At 53.7% G+C, this 15862-nt stretch overlaps 1 protein-coding gene across 3 annotated transcripts in view; it reads right to left on the bottom strand.

The window, feature by feature from the left end:
• Positions 1 to 15862, bottom strand: part of PKN1 (protein kinase N1) — a 22143-nt gene continuing 6281 nt past the window's right edge. For all 3 annotated transcript variants that reach the window (XM_074350582.1, XM_074350581.1, XM_010954140.3), the window contains exons 3-22: positions 15530 to 15681; positions 13841 to 13976; positions 10856 to 11001; positions 10421 to 10634; positions 9717 to 9911; positions 7765 to 7874; positions 7530 to 7673; positions 5729 to 5804; positions 5505 to 5646; positions 5323 to 5416; positions 3607 to 3686; positions 3456 to 3531; positions 3274 to 3365; positions 1971 to 2147; positions 1738 to 1800; positions 1536 to 1612; positions 1192 to 1334; positions 823 to 930; positions 657 to 737; positions 1 to 282 (exon numbers count right to left, since the gene is read on the bottom strand). In XM_074350582.1, the coding sequence (XP_074206683.1) occupies positions 79 to 282; positions 657 to 737; positions 823 to 930; positions 1192 to 1334; positions 1536 to 1612; positions 1738 to 1800; positions 1971 to 2147; positions 3274 to 3365; positions 3456 to 3531; positions 3607 to 3686; positions 5323 to 5416; positions 5505 to 5646; positions 5729 to 5804; positions 7530 to 7673; positions 7765 to 7874; positions 9717 to 9911; positions 10421 to 10634; positions 10856 to 11001; positions 13841 to 13976; positions 15530 to 15681 (2510 nt within the window). In that variant the 3' untranslated portion in view covers positions 1 to 78. The remainder of the gene's footprint in view (positions 283 to 656; positions 738 to 822; positions 931 to 1191; positions 1335 to 1535; positions 1613 to 1737; positions 1801 to 1970; positions 2148 to 3273; positions 3366 to 3455; positions 3532 to 3606; positions 3687 to 5322; positions 5417 to 5504; positions 5647 to 5728; positions 5805 to 7529; positions 7674 to 7764; positions 7875 to 9716; positions 9912 to 10420; positions 10635 to 10855; positions 11002 to 13840; positions 13977 to 15529; positions 15682 to 15862) is intronic.

Below are 15862 nucleotides of genomic sequence, written 5' to 3' on the forward strand. Positions count from 1 at the left end.
TGCATGGATGGGGAAAACCCCAAAGGCCCTTTAAAAACTACTAACAGCTCTGTCGGGGCAAGGGTAGGGGGGAGGGGGCTAGCAGCACCCGGCCACGAAGTCGAAGTCCTGGAAAGCGGCCTGCTCCGTGGCGGTGAGGGGCCGAGCGTCGCGGGGTGGGCTCAGCGTGGGGGCCTCCCCTGTGAATTCCTCGTCGAAGTTGCTGACATCAGTGCGGCCAGACAGCGTGGGTACGAAAGGCGGCGGCAAGCGCCGGGCCAGCAGGGCATCCCAGCCCAGTGTCTGCAGGGAAGGGAGAGGGGAGGTCAGCAGGGGAGGCTCTGGGCAGACTGCAGGAGGAGTCTGCTCCTTGCTCTCTGTCCAGCTCTGGATCTGTGGGGGTCAACATAGGGAGTCACAAGATAGAGGGGGAAAGTGGGAGGCCTGGGGACCCAGGAAGGATCACAGTGTGAGTGACGGAGGGAGGCTCTGGGGGTCCCTTCCGGGCAATCCTGGGCTCATACACAGGCAGTGCTCCTGACCAGGCCAGCCTGGAGCAACTGTGGGTGTAGGAGGGCCAGCGGGGGTGAAGGAGGGGGAAGGAGAAGCAGGCAGGTATCAAGGAGAGGTGACAATGTTGGAGGTGAAGCCACTAGGCCTGGGGGGTGGGACTTCACCCTGAAGAAAGGCTGTTTTTTCACATCCTCTGCATCCCTCTCGCTGGACCCCAACCTCCGCTCTGGATTCCTTCGCAGCAGCTGGGGGAAGGGAGTGCCGTGTCAGTTTTCCCCTTGCAGGCCCCAGAGCCACTCCCCTGGCCCATCCCAAGTTGGGAGTCCTCACCCTGCGCATGATGCCAATGGCTTCAGCTGACAGGAAGCGGGGGTAGCGAACCTCATCATTGACAATGCTGTCAAATACTTCCTCCTCGTCGTCCCCTGGGAACGGGGACTGCGGACAGGGAGAGCCGGGGTGAATTAGGCCCCTCTGGCAGCACCATACTCAGCTCCACCCAGAGCCCCAGCTGTGCCTTCATATGGCTCACTTCGGAGGGTAAGTACCCCATTTACAGATGCAGAAACTGAGGTCAGGGAGACAGGGCCACCTGCCCCCAACCAGACAGCACATGGTGGAGACCAATTTTGATCACCCCCCAACCCCCGCCCACCGGGCACACACCGGTACCAGGGAGCCGCCTTGGGCCTGCTTTACCTCGCCAACCAGCATCTCATAGAGCAGCACGCCCAGCCCCCACCAGTCCACTGCCCGGGTGTACGATGTGTCCGTCAGCACCTCAGGTGCCAGGAACTCCGGGGTCCCGCAGAATGTGCTGGTCCGGTCCCCATAGCCCATCCCTGGGGACAGCAGAGCCATATGAGGTTATGGTGGGGAGGGGAGGCAGCTCTAGCCCTGCCCAGCATGAGGTGGTCCAGCCAGCCAGCCCTGCCCTAGGACCAGAGTACAGGGTAACCCAGGTAGGGCTGGGGACTCTATTCCCTCCCCTTTCTGTCTAAACCCCAGAGGCCAGCCCCTCAGATCCCAGCCCCGCCCCTCACCCTCCTTGCAGAGGCCAAAGTCTGCGATCTTGACATAGCCCTCGGTGTCCAGGAGCAAATTGTCCAACTTCAGGTCCCTGTGAGGGAGTGGGGGGATGTAGAGACGGATGAGTGGGGATCTGGGCCCTGCCTGAAGCCTGAGGGCCCCCCAGTGGGCAGAGCATGCATGCATGAGCATGTGCATGCACACACACACACACACCTGTAGACAATCTTGTGTTCATGGAGGAACTGCAGCCCCAACACGACGCAGGCCGAATAAAAGCTGCGGAGAAAGGCTGGTGTGAGGGAGCCAGGACTCCAGGCAAGGGAGGAGGATCACATAAGGCTCCCACGTCCTCAAAAGTCCTCCAGTCCCCCCAAGTTCCAGGAGCCTGGGTTGGGGGGAGGCAGGGCCTGCGGGTGGAGGTGTGTGTGTGTAGGGGGCAGGCTCACATGGCTCGGGGCTCGGAGAACACGTCGCTGTGGATGTGCAGCATCAGGTCCCCGCCGGCTGAGTACTCCATCACGAAGCACACGTGCTCTGGTGTCTGGAAACAGCCAAACAGGTTCACCAGAAAGGGGTGTCCTGCACTGGTCACAGCTGCCAAGATCCGCTTCTCACACATCAGGCTGGGCAGGGTGAGGAGGTGGGGGTCAGAGACCACGGCAGCTCCCTAACCCCGACTCCCCGATGCTCTAGAGGTCCGCAATCATCAGATATTTGTCAAGGGCCCCACATGGCTGTGCACCCTTGAGCAAGTTGCTTAATATCTCTGAATCTGCTGAACAGATACTCAGAATCCATCCATTGTCCTAGTAACAGTCCCCCAACTTCCATTTGGGGAGACGCTGGGGGGCTGTTACTTCCCTTTGAAGCACCCAATCTCCCTAACCAGGAATTGGTTCACGAATGGGCAAACCAAGGCAATGGGGCTGAATCTCAGGATTTCTGCTGGAGTTATTAAGGAGGAAGGGCTAAAGATGGCAGATGAGCCTTAAACTATTGGGATGGAGGACATTCTGCCCCCATGAGGGGACAGCAAGCAAAGCCCACACAGAGGAAAGCAGAACTGAGAGACATGAACTGAGCACCTGGTTAAAGCCATGCCTGAAGGTAGTCCATCCCTGGCCTTTTCTAATCCAGAGCAATAAATTCCTCTATTTACCTGTCTAAATTGGGTTCCTAGTTAGTAAAAGGGTGTCAAAAAGACTGAGGACAGTCTCGGCATCTACAGGGGGCAAGGCACTGCAGAATGCTCTATAGGCATCCTCTCATTTAATCCACCTGGAAACCCTGCAAGAATGGCATTATTACTCCTCTTTTATAGATGGGAGGCTGAGGTTCTGAATGGTGAAGGGACCTCCTTAAGATTAGGATTTGAACTCAGGGTCCTGACCCAAAGAAGAGGATGTACAACGGCACTATTAATACCACAGCCTTCAGAACTCGAGTCCCTAAGTTCAAATCGCGGACCTGCAGCTTACCTTGGGCAACTCGCTCCACCTCTCTGTGCCATCAGCAGAATGGGGACAATAACAGTATTTACCTCTTAGAGCTGAGGAAGGAGTTACTGAATATAAAGCACATGGTGGGTGCTTTCTAAGGGTCATTATTATTATTGTCAGGGCTAGTTTAATAAGTATGAAAGACTGTTATGAGTCACTCTCACAGCAGCTGCAAGGAGCGGACAGCTCTATCTCCCATTTCCCAGAAGAGAAAACCAAAGTGCTCAGAGGGCCTGAGCAGGGTCCCCACCTCTCCACCTCGTCTCGGGCCACAATGTCCCCTTTCTTCAAAGCCTTGATGGCAAACAGCTCCCCGCTGGGCCGGAATTCAGAGAGCAGCACCTGGAACCGCAGGGTGGTAGGGGGAGGCCTTAGCGGCCAGCCCAAGGCCCTGGGGGTCTGGACCCTCCAACTCCCTGCCCCCCACCTCACCTTCCCAAAGTGACCCCGGCCCAGCACTGCCAGGAACTTGAAATCCTCGAGGGTCAGGGGTGACTTCCTCAGAGGGCTGTGGAAAGAGGAGACTGGTAGGGTTGGGACAGCGGGCAGGGGTGGTGGGTGGCGGAGAGGGGAGGGGTATCACCTGCACAGGGCGGGGCCTGAGGTCTCCTGGGTCTGCGAAGGCAGCTCGAGAGTGGTGGTACTTTCCTGGATCGGGGAACTCTGTGGCGGAGAGAGGAGGTCAGAATAGCCACCAAGGCTCCTGTCACCTCTTTGACCTCACCTCTCCTCCCACTCACCTCCTCCCTCAATCCCCTTTCAGCCACAGTGTTCCATTCACTGTGCCCTGAACACACCAGGCACGTACCCACTCCAGGACCTTTGCACAGGCTGTTCTTGCCACCAAGAACTCTCTTTTCCCAACACCTGTAAGGTTCCTCCCTCACCTCCTTCAGGCCTTTATTCAAATGTCACCTTCACAGGTGGCCAGCTGACTGCCATACTAACTAACTAACAGAACCTCCAACACTCCCTGTCCCCCTTTTCTGCTTTAATTTTCTTCCCAGCACATTTTATGCTGTAAATATATTTTATCATTTATCTACTTATCCCTTTATTGGCACTAGCCCCATGGAACTACCTAACGCTTTATATCACATGCATATGTATCTCTGAAAAGAATCAAAGTTAATCTTTAATTTAAGAGGGAAAAAAATTACCTCCTGGTCCATCACTCTCCACTATAGACACAGTTCTAAAGGTTCAATCAGTGCAAACAGGTGTACAGGAGGAAACACGGTCTGCTCCTGCCCCAGCCAGCCTCCCCAGAGCCAGCCGCTGTTACTCATTTCCTCAGTATCTTCCTGGATGTATTCTATGCCCATTCAAGCAAAAGTGCAGGCACAGACTCTGTTTTCCTTGCACCCATTGTTGGTCATATTCCAATCTCACCTCTCCCAGTGGACCATCTGTCTTGGAAATCAGTCTACGCCAGCACACAGAAAGCAGCCTCATTTTCCAGTGCTGTGTACTATTCCATCCTGTCATTTATTTAGCACTGCTTCCAAGGATGGACCTTGAGGTTGTTTCCACTTTTTTGCCCACACAGAACTGCCATGGTGAACATCTGCATGTGTGTTTTTGTGCATGTGTGTGAATGTTCCTCACAGATGTCCAGGAGTGGAATTTCCAGGTCAAGATACTGCCCATTTTAAAAAAAATCTTTAATGGAGATACTGGGGATGGAGCCCAGGACCCTGGTGATGCTAAGCCTGTGTTCTACCACTGAGCTATACCCACCCCTCAACACTGTCCATCTTTAACTGAGCCAGCTGTACCCTCTGAAGGAGACGGAGTGACTCCCTTGCCTCCCACTGACTGCCTGTTTCCCTGCATTTTCCCCAGCATTCAATGTTATTAAACTTTTGGATTTTTTTTTTTTGTTATCAAACTCATTGAATTTTATGAGGCATTTCATTTAATCTAATGCAGAAAGTAACCATCACCCTGGCAGGCTCTCTTGTGTCCCCTCCTATCAATGCTGCCCCCTAACACCCAGAGAAAACCACCATCTTGACTTATGTCATTGACATGAGTTTTAAACGTGCTCGTTTTACAGGACAGTGTACTAAGCACAGAGAGGTGAAGCTGCTTGGTGTGGGTCACACAGCTGGGAGGCAGTAGAGCAGGGACCACCCAGGTGGTGGCTCCCGAGCTCACGTTTTTATCCAGAATAGAGAATAGGACCCAGGTTCTGGCAGAGATGTGCTGTGTGACCCAGGGAAGTTCCTGGTGGTCTCTGGGTCTTGAGCTGGGAAGGAGGTCCCCCGACACTGCCCAGGCCAAGGGGGAAGCTCACCAGACTTGATGGGCTGGAAGGAGGGCCCAGAGGGCTCTTCTGGGGCGAGCTGTCTGAGTCAGCCCCGAGGTGCAGCTTCTCCACAGATACGTCGCTGCAGCACAAGCAGGAGGGTGCATCTAAGACCCAGCACCCCCGGAAGCAGCCAGGGCAGCCGGAACCCCAGGGTCCTCCCTCCTTACCCTGAGGACCGAGCCTCGGGTCCTGGAGAAGGCCCGGGGCTGAAGGTGCCGGTGGCCGAGGCGTTGGGGATGAGCCTTCGAAGCAGCCGCACCCAGGTGGCAACATCAATGTTCATCTGCCGAGCGCGCTGAAACGCCTTCCCTGTGGAGAAGGGGGCAGGTGTCACCCTCCGGGACACTTCCAGGACCCCTGGTCTCTCCCCTGCCCTGGTCCCTCCTCTCACCTTGCTGCTTGGAGAAGATCTTCTTCTGCCTTCGGAGCCGGGGTATCCTCTCAATGACAGGGTTGCGGAAGGTGACCTGCGGGGACGGGCCTGCGTGTGAGGACCGTTGCCCACCTCCGGGCAGCTTGGTGGGGAGGGCCTCAGGATCACAGGTGTGCAAACGTTGCAGGAGTCCAATCACTGTGGCATCGCGTCCAACCACAGAGTACTATGCAACGTGTTAAGGGGTCAGAAAACCCAGTTATCCTTCAACAGGGCCACCTCCTGAAGTGTCATCTTGGAAAGACAAGAAGCAGGCAAGCAGGCCCCTCTCCAGGGGTGGGCAGCGGGTCTGATCCAACAAGACGTACGTACAACTCTAGCAAACAGGTCCTACACTTTGTCTAGTGTCCCAATTCCCCAAAATGTGGTCCCAGCCCAATAGCGTCAGCATCACCTGGGCACCTGCTGGAAATGTAGGTTTTCAATCGCATCCCCCCCTCCACCACTGGACCCTCTGAATCAGAAACACCGGGGATGGGGCCCAGCAGCTCGTGTTTCACCAAGCCCTCCAGGGGACGCTGCTGCCCACCCACGGGGGGATACCACTGGTCTAGCTGGATTCTCCCAATTCCAAGGAATCTTCTAGAAGGTGCTAATGTCACCAAACTGTGTGGTGGTTCGAGTGGCTAGCAGCTAGTACACAGGATGGCACGGCTATGGAACACTTCCATCTACAACAGAACTCAACTATTATCGGCTCATCGACGGCAGAACTGCAGGAAGTTCTATTGGATGGCACTTCGGGGGAGGAACAAGAACAAAATAGAATGTTAGAAGTAAACCTTGAAGGCAGGCAGGACTGCCTCAGAATCTGCCCGAGGGCCACCCACCACCATCCTCCACGTGGGTTCTGGATGGTCTTCCTAATGGAAGAACAATTTAATTTCATGGCTCTGCCGTTGGAAGTCAGCCCTACTCTGCTCCTTTCCTTCAGGGGTCCTTGGTTATGAGATCATATAGGAACTTCCGCCTGGGTATTTAGACACGGGGAGACACACGCACACACACGCACATGCATATATACATAAAATAGGTCACATTTATATGTTAGGGGCAAACTTAAATAATTTGTGAGGATGATTTTGGTTAAATGAGGGGGCCTCGGTTTCCTCCTCTGTTAGATGTGACCAATAACCGTCCCACTTGCACTGGGTCACTGTGAGGATTAAACACTTAATGCCAGCACAGTACTTAGGACAGGGCCCGGCCACGTGACAGGGGTCAGCTAGCAATGTTATTTAGATCGTGGGCTCTCAACCAGAGGACACTGGCAACGTTTGGAGACTGGTTGTCACAACTTGGGGGAGGGGACCTTGCTACTGGCATCCTGTGGCTGGAGGCCAGGGATTTTGCTCAGCATCCTACAGTGCACAGGACGGGCCCTGCAACCCAGAATGACTATAGTGCCGGGGGAGGGAGGGGCGACCCTGATCTGGACCCTAACACTAACATCGCTGCAGAAGGACTCTCTCTACCCAATTGTGGCCCAGGTACCAATCTCCATGACATGTTGCCGGGTTTTGCTTTTCTTTTTTGGCTTGAACAAAATTTTGTTATTTCTTCTTCTTCTTTTTTTTTTTTTTTTTCTATCTTGTGCCAGAACAAAACCAATCCCAGCTTAAGTTGGCATTGATGTAACTAATGATATGTACTTTTCTATCAATGTTCAGAGACCAATAGAAAATATGTTTTCTCCTTCTAGAAAACCAGGAGCAGGAGACACAAAAAGCATTTTCTGAGGGTGGGGGTCAGGCTGTACCTCGGCCACCAGGCAGCCCTGTGGTTCCATGTCCAGCTGCACCTCGTGCCTCTCGTTGTCCAAGAAATCCTCCAGCTTCAAGAATTTGAGGGCACACAGGCCCCGCTGGTCCCGCCAGAAAACAGCCAACTCCAGTTCCCGAGCCTCAGGGGAGAGGAAGAGGGCCATCACTGGGGATGCCTGAGGCCCCAAGCCCTTCCTCCTGCCAGCCTGGTTGTCCCTCAATCCAGCTCACCCTCTCCAGCTCCAGGGTGAAGCTCTGGTCCCAGGCGTGGGGGCCACATGGCTTCCAGGAGGTCTGCCCCACCACGGTGTTATCCAGCTTAAGCACCGTGCTAACCTCACCTGGAATAGGGGTGGGGGTGGGGTGTCAGGAAATTTGGGTTGGTGGGGGTAACCGCTCGTATCTTATTAAAGAAGTCCTCTCTTCACCCATCACAGTCTACTGTGCTGTCTGACCCAGCTCTACAGTTCTGCCTTTCACGTTAAAGCCTTTAACCCACCTTCAGTTGATTTTTGTGTATGGTGTGAGGTGGGGGATCCAAATTCACTTTTACTCTAAATGCAAGTTCTAGCAATATATTCCTAAGTGCTCACCCTAGAAAAATGCAGGCAAGTGTACATCAGGAGATGCATAAATATAATGCTTCTATAATGCCCTAAACTAGAAACATCTCACTGTCTGTGAACAGGAGAATTAATATATACAAAGTGGCAGAGAGTATAGCTCAGAGGTAGAGTGTGTGCTTAGCGTGCACAAGGTCCTGGGTTCAATCCCCAGTACCTCCATTAAAAATTAACAAACAAATAAATAAATAAACCTAATTACCTTTCCCCCCCAGAAAAAAACAAAACAAAATTAATATATACATGGTAAGATAGTGTTATTAGCTAAACCGTGAAATTGCTGATGTTCAACTATTTTTTACCTAAAAAAAAAAAAGACAGCAATTTGATATGGCTCAGCCCAAGACAATGAACTATCCCAGAGGAGTAAAAATGAATGAATGAATGATAGTTTCATGCAACAATATGGACAAGTCTCCCAGACAAAGTTGGAGGAAATAAGCCATGACCATGGAATACGTTCTGTGTGATTCCACATATATGAAGTTCAAACACAGGCAAGTTAAACTATATTGTTTTGAAATGTGTATGTGGGTGCTAAAACTACAAAGAAAAGTGAGGAAATGATAACCATCAAAGTCAGGAGAGTAGCTACCTCGAGGACAGAGGAAGGGGCTGGAATTGAGGAGGGGGCATGAGGGGGCTTCCAGGGAATTCTATTTCTTGACCTGGGTGGTGGTAACATAGGTGGTTACTCTACTGTTACTCTTCTTTTATTCATTCTTTTTTAATGCACGTATTAGTGCTTTTTTTTTTCACATTGTGGTAAAATTCACATAACATAAAATTTACCATCGTAATCATTTTTAAGTGGCCAGCTCAGTGGTCTGAAGTATATTCACACTGTTGTGCATCCATCTCCAGAACTCTTTTCATCTTCCCAAACTGAAGCTCTGTTAGCATTAAACAGTAACTCTCAGTCTCCCTCCCCGCCCAGCCCCTAGCAACCACCATTCTTTCCATCACTACTAAGCAGACCACTCTAGTTCCCTCATATAAGTGGAATCATATACTACTTGTCTTTTTGTAACTGGCTGATTTCACTTGGCATATATGTCCTCAAGTTCATCCGTGTTGTGACATGTGTCAGAATCTCCTTCCTTTTTAAGGCTGAATATTATTCCACGGCATGCATGGACCACATTTTGCTTATCCAGTCATCTGTCAATAGACACTGGGCTGCTTCTACCTTTTGACCATTGTGAATAGCACTGCTATGAACATGGGTGTACCACTATCTCTTTGAGACCCTGCTTTCCACTCTTTTGGGTATTTACTCAAAAGTGGGATTGCTGGATCATATGGTAATTCTCTGTTTAATTATTTGAGGACCTGCCATACTATTTTCCACATTTTACATCCCCACCAAAAGTGCAGGAGGGTTCCAATTTCTCCATGTCCTCCGTAACACCTGTTGTTTTGTTTTCTTCTGTTTTGTTTTGCTTTACAGTACCCATCCTAATAGGTGTGAGGCACTAGCTTTTTAGAATGTTACAAGCGTGGGACATCCCAGGACCCCCCACACCATGACATCCCTCCCGGCCCTTGAAGCCCACTCACTGGTGTTCTCGGCCTCCGCTTTGAGGCTGCTCCGGCCACTGAGGCTTCCACTTCGGCTGTAAAGGCCCCGGGCTGGGCGGCTCAGGAATGGGGTACGGCTGTCGGGGGTCCCAGGCCCCCCTGCCGAGGGTGAGGGGTTCCAGGGGATGGTCTCTGGAAGGTTCCTGCAGCCCACCACACGTACTTCCAGGGTCCCTGAGGGAGGGGCAGGCTCATGGTTGTGGAGTCACATCAGATCAGAGGTCTGACAAGGGCTGGGGTCTATAGGAGGGCTGGTCTGGGGAGGTAGCGGCTGAGGGATCTAAGGAGGGTGGAGCTGGCTGGCTTGGGGCTGAGGGATCAGAGGTTCAGGGCTGAGGGGTCTGAGAAAGACTGTGAGACCGAGCTGGGGGACTCTGGCTGGAGAAAAAAGGGCCATTTGGGGAGGGGTGGGGAAAGTGAGGACGGGGAGATGGGGCAAGAGTCCAGAACCAGAGGGCAAGGTGGGGCGGGAAGTCCAGTGTTCATGGGGCTGTCTGGCCTGGGGAAAGGTGGCCCAGGGCTAGAGGGTTAGGGTAAATGGGGAAGGGAGAGAATAGTGGGATGTAAGTCCAGGGTTGGAGAGAGTGAAGATCAGGGTTGGCGGTCGAGGGGCTGTGGGACTCGGAGGGGTCAGGAGCTCAGAACTGTGAGAGTGAGGTCCAGGTGGGGACGTCGGGACCTACCTGTGAGCGGTGCGGGCTTGCACAGGGTGCTGTAGTGTGTGGCGGGGAAGGGCCCGGCCAGGCGGGCACTGAAGGCAGCGGACGAGGCCGCAGCAAGTTCCTCTCGCAGCAGCCGGCCCTTCGGATGGTCGGCGGGCAGCTCCCCCAGCCTCCGCTCCAGCGCCTCCCGAAGCAGCCCCAGCTTCTGGTTGGACTCTGTCAGCTTCTCCTGAGCCTGCGGTGGGAGGAGCCTGGCCGGGCTGGGGGCGGGATCGGGCATGCCCCTCCCCGAGGGCAGACCCAGGGCCCTCCCCTGGACGGGCTTATTCCTACCTGCGGCTCCTCGCTCGAAGCCCAAGCCCTCAAACCACCTGGGTCCCACCCCTGGGATCCCAGAAAAGGAAGCTCGCCTCTCGGGGAAGAGCCACCCCTCCGGGTGGACGCCCCGCCCCTCACCTCGCTGACCGCCTTGCGGTCCGGGGCCTTGGCGGCGCTGAGCAGGCGCAGCACGTTCTTGGCGCCCTCGGCCACCGCGTGCTCGACTCGGAAGTGGTGCCGCAGCTCCTCAATGCGCAGCTCCACGGCCCCCAGGTCCGGACCCCCTGTGGGCGTGGGACACGAGGCAGTGAGGCCACCCTGGACCTCGGGCCAACCAGCCCGGTTCCAGACTCGCAGCACTGTCCACAGACAGACCACCACCAACATGCATGAGTTTCTCCCAAGGCAGGGGGTCACGGCGACACAGCCACACCGTCACCCACGGGCAGACAGCCACACTTCCACCTTGATGCTGTCACTCTTTTGCCCAGACACCGTGACGCACATGGATGGACCCAGGGATGTAAACTGTCACCCAGGGCACACTGTTAACACAGGCTTAGGGACAGATACGTTTTCAGGGTCCCACTTCATCCCCAGGGACTGTCACAGGAACACCATGGCAGTTGGAGAGCCACAAGGATATAGTCACGCAGACACAGAGACACTTAATAAAAATAGTAACTTTTATTCATTGCTGATGGGAATACAAGTTGCTTTCCAATGGAGGCATTTCGGCCATTTCGATCAGAATTACAATTGTATTTACCCTTTTTAAAAAAAACTTTTTTGTTTTCGTTTTGGTTTTTTTTGTTTTTTTTTTGAGGGGGAGGAGGTAATTAGGTTTATTTATTTATTTCATGGAGGTACTGGGGACTGAACCCAGGACCTCCTGCATGTTAAACACACTCTCTACCACTGAGCTCTACCCTCCCCCATGTATTTACCCTTCGATTTGGCAATTCCAGTTCAGAGGCTTTATTCCACAGACACACCTCTGCACTTGACATATGTTCACAATTATTCACAGCTTTCTTTCAAAGAGCAAAAGATTGGAAACAACCTCATTTCCTCTAGTAGGGGTCTGAGTAAATGAATGGTGACCACCCACACCATGAAATACAATGCAGTTGGGGGAACAGGGACACTGTCACTCATAAGGTGACAGTGGCATTATCACTTTGTCACCAGTGTAGGCACTGGAACATACCCACCCACAGGCAGAGAAACAGACACTTTCACAAAGATGCCGTCACACTGCCACAGAGGGACACTGTCACGGGGGTGAGGCCGATATCAAATAGATAGATGCCTTGTCAACCCCCAGCAAATGGACACTGTCACAAGGGCAGAGGGAAACAGTCATGAAACACAAACTCTTACGGGACACAGTCACATGGTGGCAAAACTCCCAGGGCTTTAACTCCAGCCCAGGAAGAATGACAGGAACACCATCACACTGCCACATGGGTAAGGCATAGGGACGGTAAGGAAATGCCATCACACTGCCATACAGGCAGGGCAGCATCAATAATACCCATAGACACAGAGACCCAGTGTCACAGAGAAACAGGCTGGCCACCACACCCAGTATGAAGTCACAGGGATGCAGCCATACCCCAACACAGGACACAGCCACGGTCACCTAATGGCCCAGGGACAGGTACAAGGATACATCATCACACAGGTGTAGGAAGCCTGTCACCCAGAGACACAAGGTTACAGTCACCCTTATCCATAGCTAGAGATCCCAAGGACAGTCTTGCTGTCCTGTATAATGACCCAGACTCAGACTCTGGCATTCGGTCAGAGTCACAGGCACCCACAGCTGTGTGGTACTCACCGGGCCTTCTGTCACATGTGCCCACTCACTAAGACTTTTACACTTACAGGGACAAAATCAAGCAGTCACCAAAGGTTACAGTGTCACCCAGGGGCACAAGAATGTGATCATACCTTCACACACTGTCACTGAGGAGCCCACATAGGCATTCAGGGTACAATCACACAGTCACACTGACACCTCCCTCCTACAGTGACACATACACTGTCATCTGAGTTACAGGCCCCATTGCTATCAGCTAAATGCTAGTGTCCCTGCAAAATTCAGATGTTGAAACCCCACCCCCAAGATGATGGTATTAGGAGGTGGGGCCTCTGGGAGGTGATTACGTCATGAGGGCGGACGCTTCACAAATGAGATCAGTGTCCTTATAAAAGGGACCCCAGAGATCTCCCTTGCCCCCTTGGCCAGTGAGGACACAGCAAGAAGGCAGCTGTCTGCAAACCCAGAAGAGGGCTCTCATCAGAGGCCAGATCGACTGGCATCTTGATCTTGGGGACTTCCTAGCTCCTAGAGCTGTAAGAAATAAATGTCTGTTGTTTAAAAGGTCTGCGCCCCCAGTCTGTGGTATTGTGGTATAGCAGCCAAGTGCACTAACACCCACCAACAGCTGACACCTCTCTCTCTCACGGTGACACAAAGTATTACAGTTACAGGGCATGCCTGCAACCTCCGGTCCCCACAGTCGGCATCACATTAGTACTGACACACACATCAGTAGCCCAGACACACTCACCCCTGCACACAATACATCAAGACCCTGTCACAAATTCAGGCTGACAATTGGGCTGACACCCCCCCAGGCAATCATCACTGGGACACATGCAGAGTCACACACATGCTGTGGAACCCACAGTGCTACACCACAGGGGTGACCAGGCAACCACCTTGTCCAGCAGTGCGTACATTTTTCCCATAAAGAGCCAAAAGGTAAATGTCTTTGGCTTTGCAGACCACACGGGCCCTGTTGCTACTACTCAGCTCTGCTGTCACAGTGCAAAAGCAGCCTCAGATGCTGGTAAATGAATGAACATGGCTGGGTGCCAATAAAAATTTATTTGCAGGGGAAAAAAAAAAAGGCAGTAGCAGATTTGGCCCACGTGCAAATCTTGAGTGGGACAAAAGAGGAAACTGAGGCCCGGAGGTCAGGAATGGGGTTCTAGTCACATCATGAGTCACAGTACCCAACTCCCTGCCTCAGAATGGGACCCTTCACGGGGCTGGGAACTGAACTCTGCAAGGTGGAGTGCAGGCCGGGCTGTTTCAGGGCAAGGACTCACCTTGGGCCTCATCCGGGGCCGCCTGGCTCTCCAGCTGGCAGGCCTGCAGTGCCCGGCGGAGCTGCATGCGGATGATGTCAATCTTGGTCTTACTATCCTGCAGCATCTGCTGGGCCGTCAGCAGCAGCTTCCGGTCCTGGAGGCAGAAAGGGGCCGTGAGGAGAAGGCTGGGCTGACGGGGGCTGACCACCAGTCCTGCCGTCCACACCGTGCAGGCCCAGGGCGGCCATGTGACAGAGCGCTCACGTGTGGGTGTGACTGCAGGTGTGTCTTTGTGTTCCCAGGTGTAGAGGGAAGACTCAGCCCATGGCATTTGAATCCTGGCTCTGCCACCTAACAGCTGCGTGATTTCGGGCAAGCCACTCAACCGCTCTGGGCCTGTTTCCCCATCAGCAGGAGTGGGAGTAATATTAGCAACACCCACCACTGGGCTGAGGATTAAAGGAGCTAATCTGTGTGTAGGGCTCAGAGCCGTGCCTGGCACCAGCAGGCCCTGTATTTGTGTCAGCTGTCAGAGTGGCGTACGTGTGGGTGAGTGTTCCCCGTGGTGGGTGTCGCCCTGCCTGTAGCCACGTGGGTGAGTCCAAGGGGGACTGGGTGGGTGGGTGAGGAAGTCTGCAGTAAGTGGGGGTCCAGATGTTTGCGTGTGCAGCTCAATACCCAGCGACGACTAAGCCTGGCCAAGGACCCCATGTGTGTATACAAGCCCCGGAAGCTGGTGGTGGATTTTTTCCATCTACTTGGTGCTGAAACCAGGAACTGCTAATCTGTGGTGAAAGAAACCTGGGGCTCGACCGAAGAGGGCAGGAGGGCGCTTTCTGGGTGACTGGAAATGTTCTGAATTCTGGTGAGGTGGTGTGTATGCAGATAAAAATTCATCAGGCTGTACTCTTACGTCTTCCACCCTTTACGTCTGTATGTTACACCTCGATAAAAGGTAAAAAAAATCTGCATTGTCTGTGCCCTCCCACGTAACACTCACACCTGTGTGTGCACACAAGCATGGGTGCTCCCTCAACAGTGAGTAGGGGTCTCCAGCTGTAGGTCTGAATGTGCTTGTTGATGTAAGCATCTCTGGGTGTTGGCAGAACTGGGGGGAGTGTCTGTCTGGTCTCTGGGTGTATATGTAATTGTGTGTCTGTGTGTCTGGGTGTACTGTTGGCCTGTGCTGTGTGCCCTGGGTGTTGTATGATGGTGTGTGTCTCTGTGTGTCTAGAGGTGGCCGCAGTGGTTACCCTCCACGTGTCTCTGAGTGTTGTTACTGCTGTGTCTCCAGATGTTATGACAGTGCTCTAGGTGCTCATATGACTCTGTGTGTCTCCAGATGTTGTCATGACCGTGGGTGTGCCTCTAGATGTGAGGATGATGGTGTGTGTGCATCAGGGTTGACCACGTGTACATGTGTCAGAGAGACGCCACCAGCAGTGAAAGGCTGCGTGTTGCCCTGACTGTGGATGCCCTTGAGTCTCTGGGGGTAACTGAGAGACTGGGGGGGACAGTCTCTGCCGTGTGTCCGTCTGACATCACCCACAGTCACCCTGTTTCCCACACACCCCATGAGCTGCCCACACCCTAGTTCTGCTGCAGTCACCCACCAGCCCCTGTCCCCAGCCCTCTGTCCCACGGACTACCCCCACCCCCAAGCCTGGGATGTGCACGCAGTGACACGTGCACTCGCATTGCCCCCACCTTGGTGCTGCCATTGCTGTACGTCTGGATCATGTTTTCTGCCCCCTGCTTCACCTTCAGCTCGATGGCCAGCTGCTTCTCCAGGCCGGCCACGCGGCTCAGGTTGGTGGCCGAGCAGGCCGGGCCGCCTGCACCGGGGGACTGGGGGGCATCTGGATGGGGTGAGTAGGACAGAGTCATCAGGGCCCTCACCTCCCTCTGCCCAGGAGGCTCTGCCCCAGCTGAGGGATCCATCCCCAGGGCCAGGGGGAGGAAAAGCCGGGGGCCAGGGCCCAGAGGGCCCAACCACCCAAGCCCTCCCAGGGAAACCCCTCAGGGCTGGGGCAGGACGAG

Source organism: Camelus bactrianus, chromosome 22, assembly GCF_048773025.1.
Source record: "Camelus bactrianus isolate YW-2024 breed Bactrian camel chromosome 22, ASM4877302v1, whole genome shotgun sequence".
Classification (NCBI taxonomy): Eukaryota; Metazoa; Chordata; class Mammalia; order Artiodactyla; family Camelidae; genus Camelus; species Camelus bactrianus.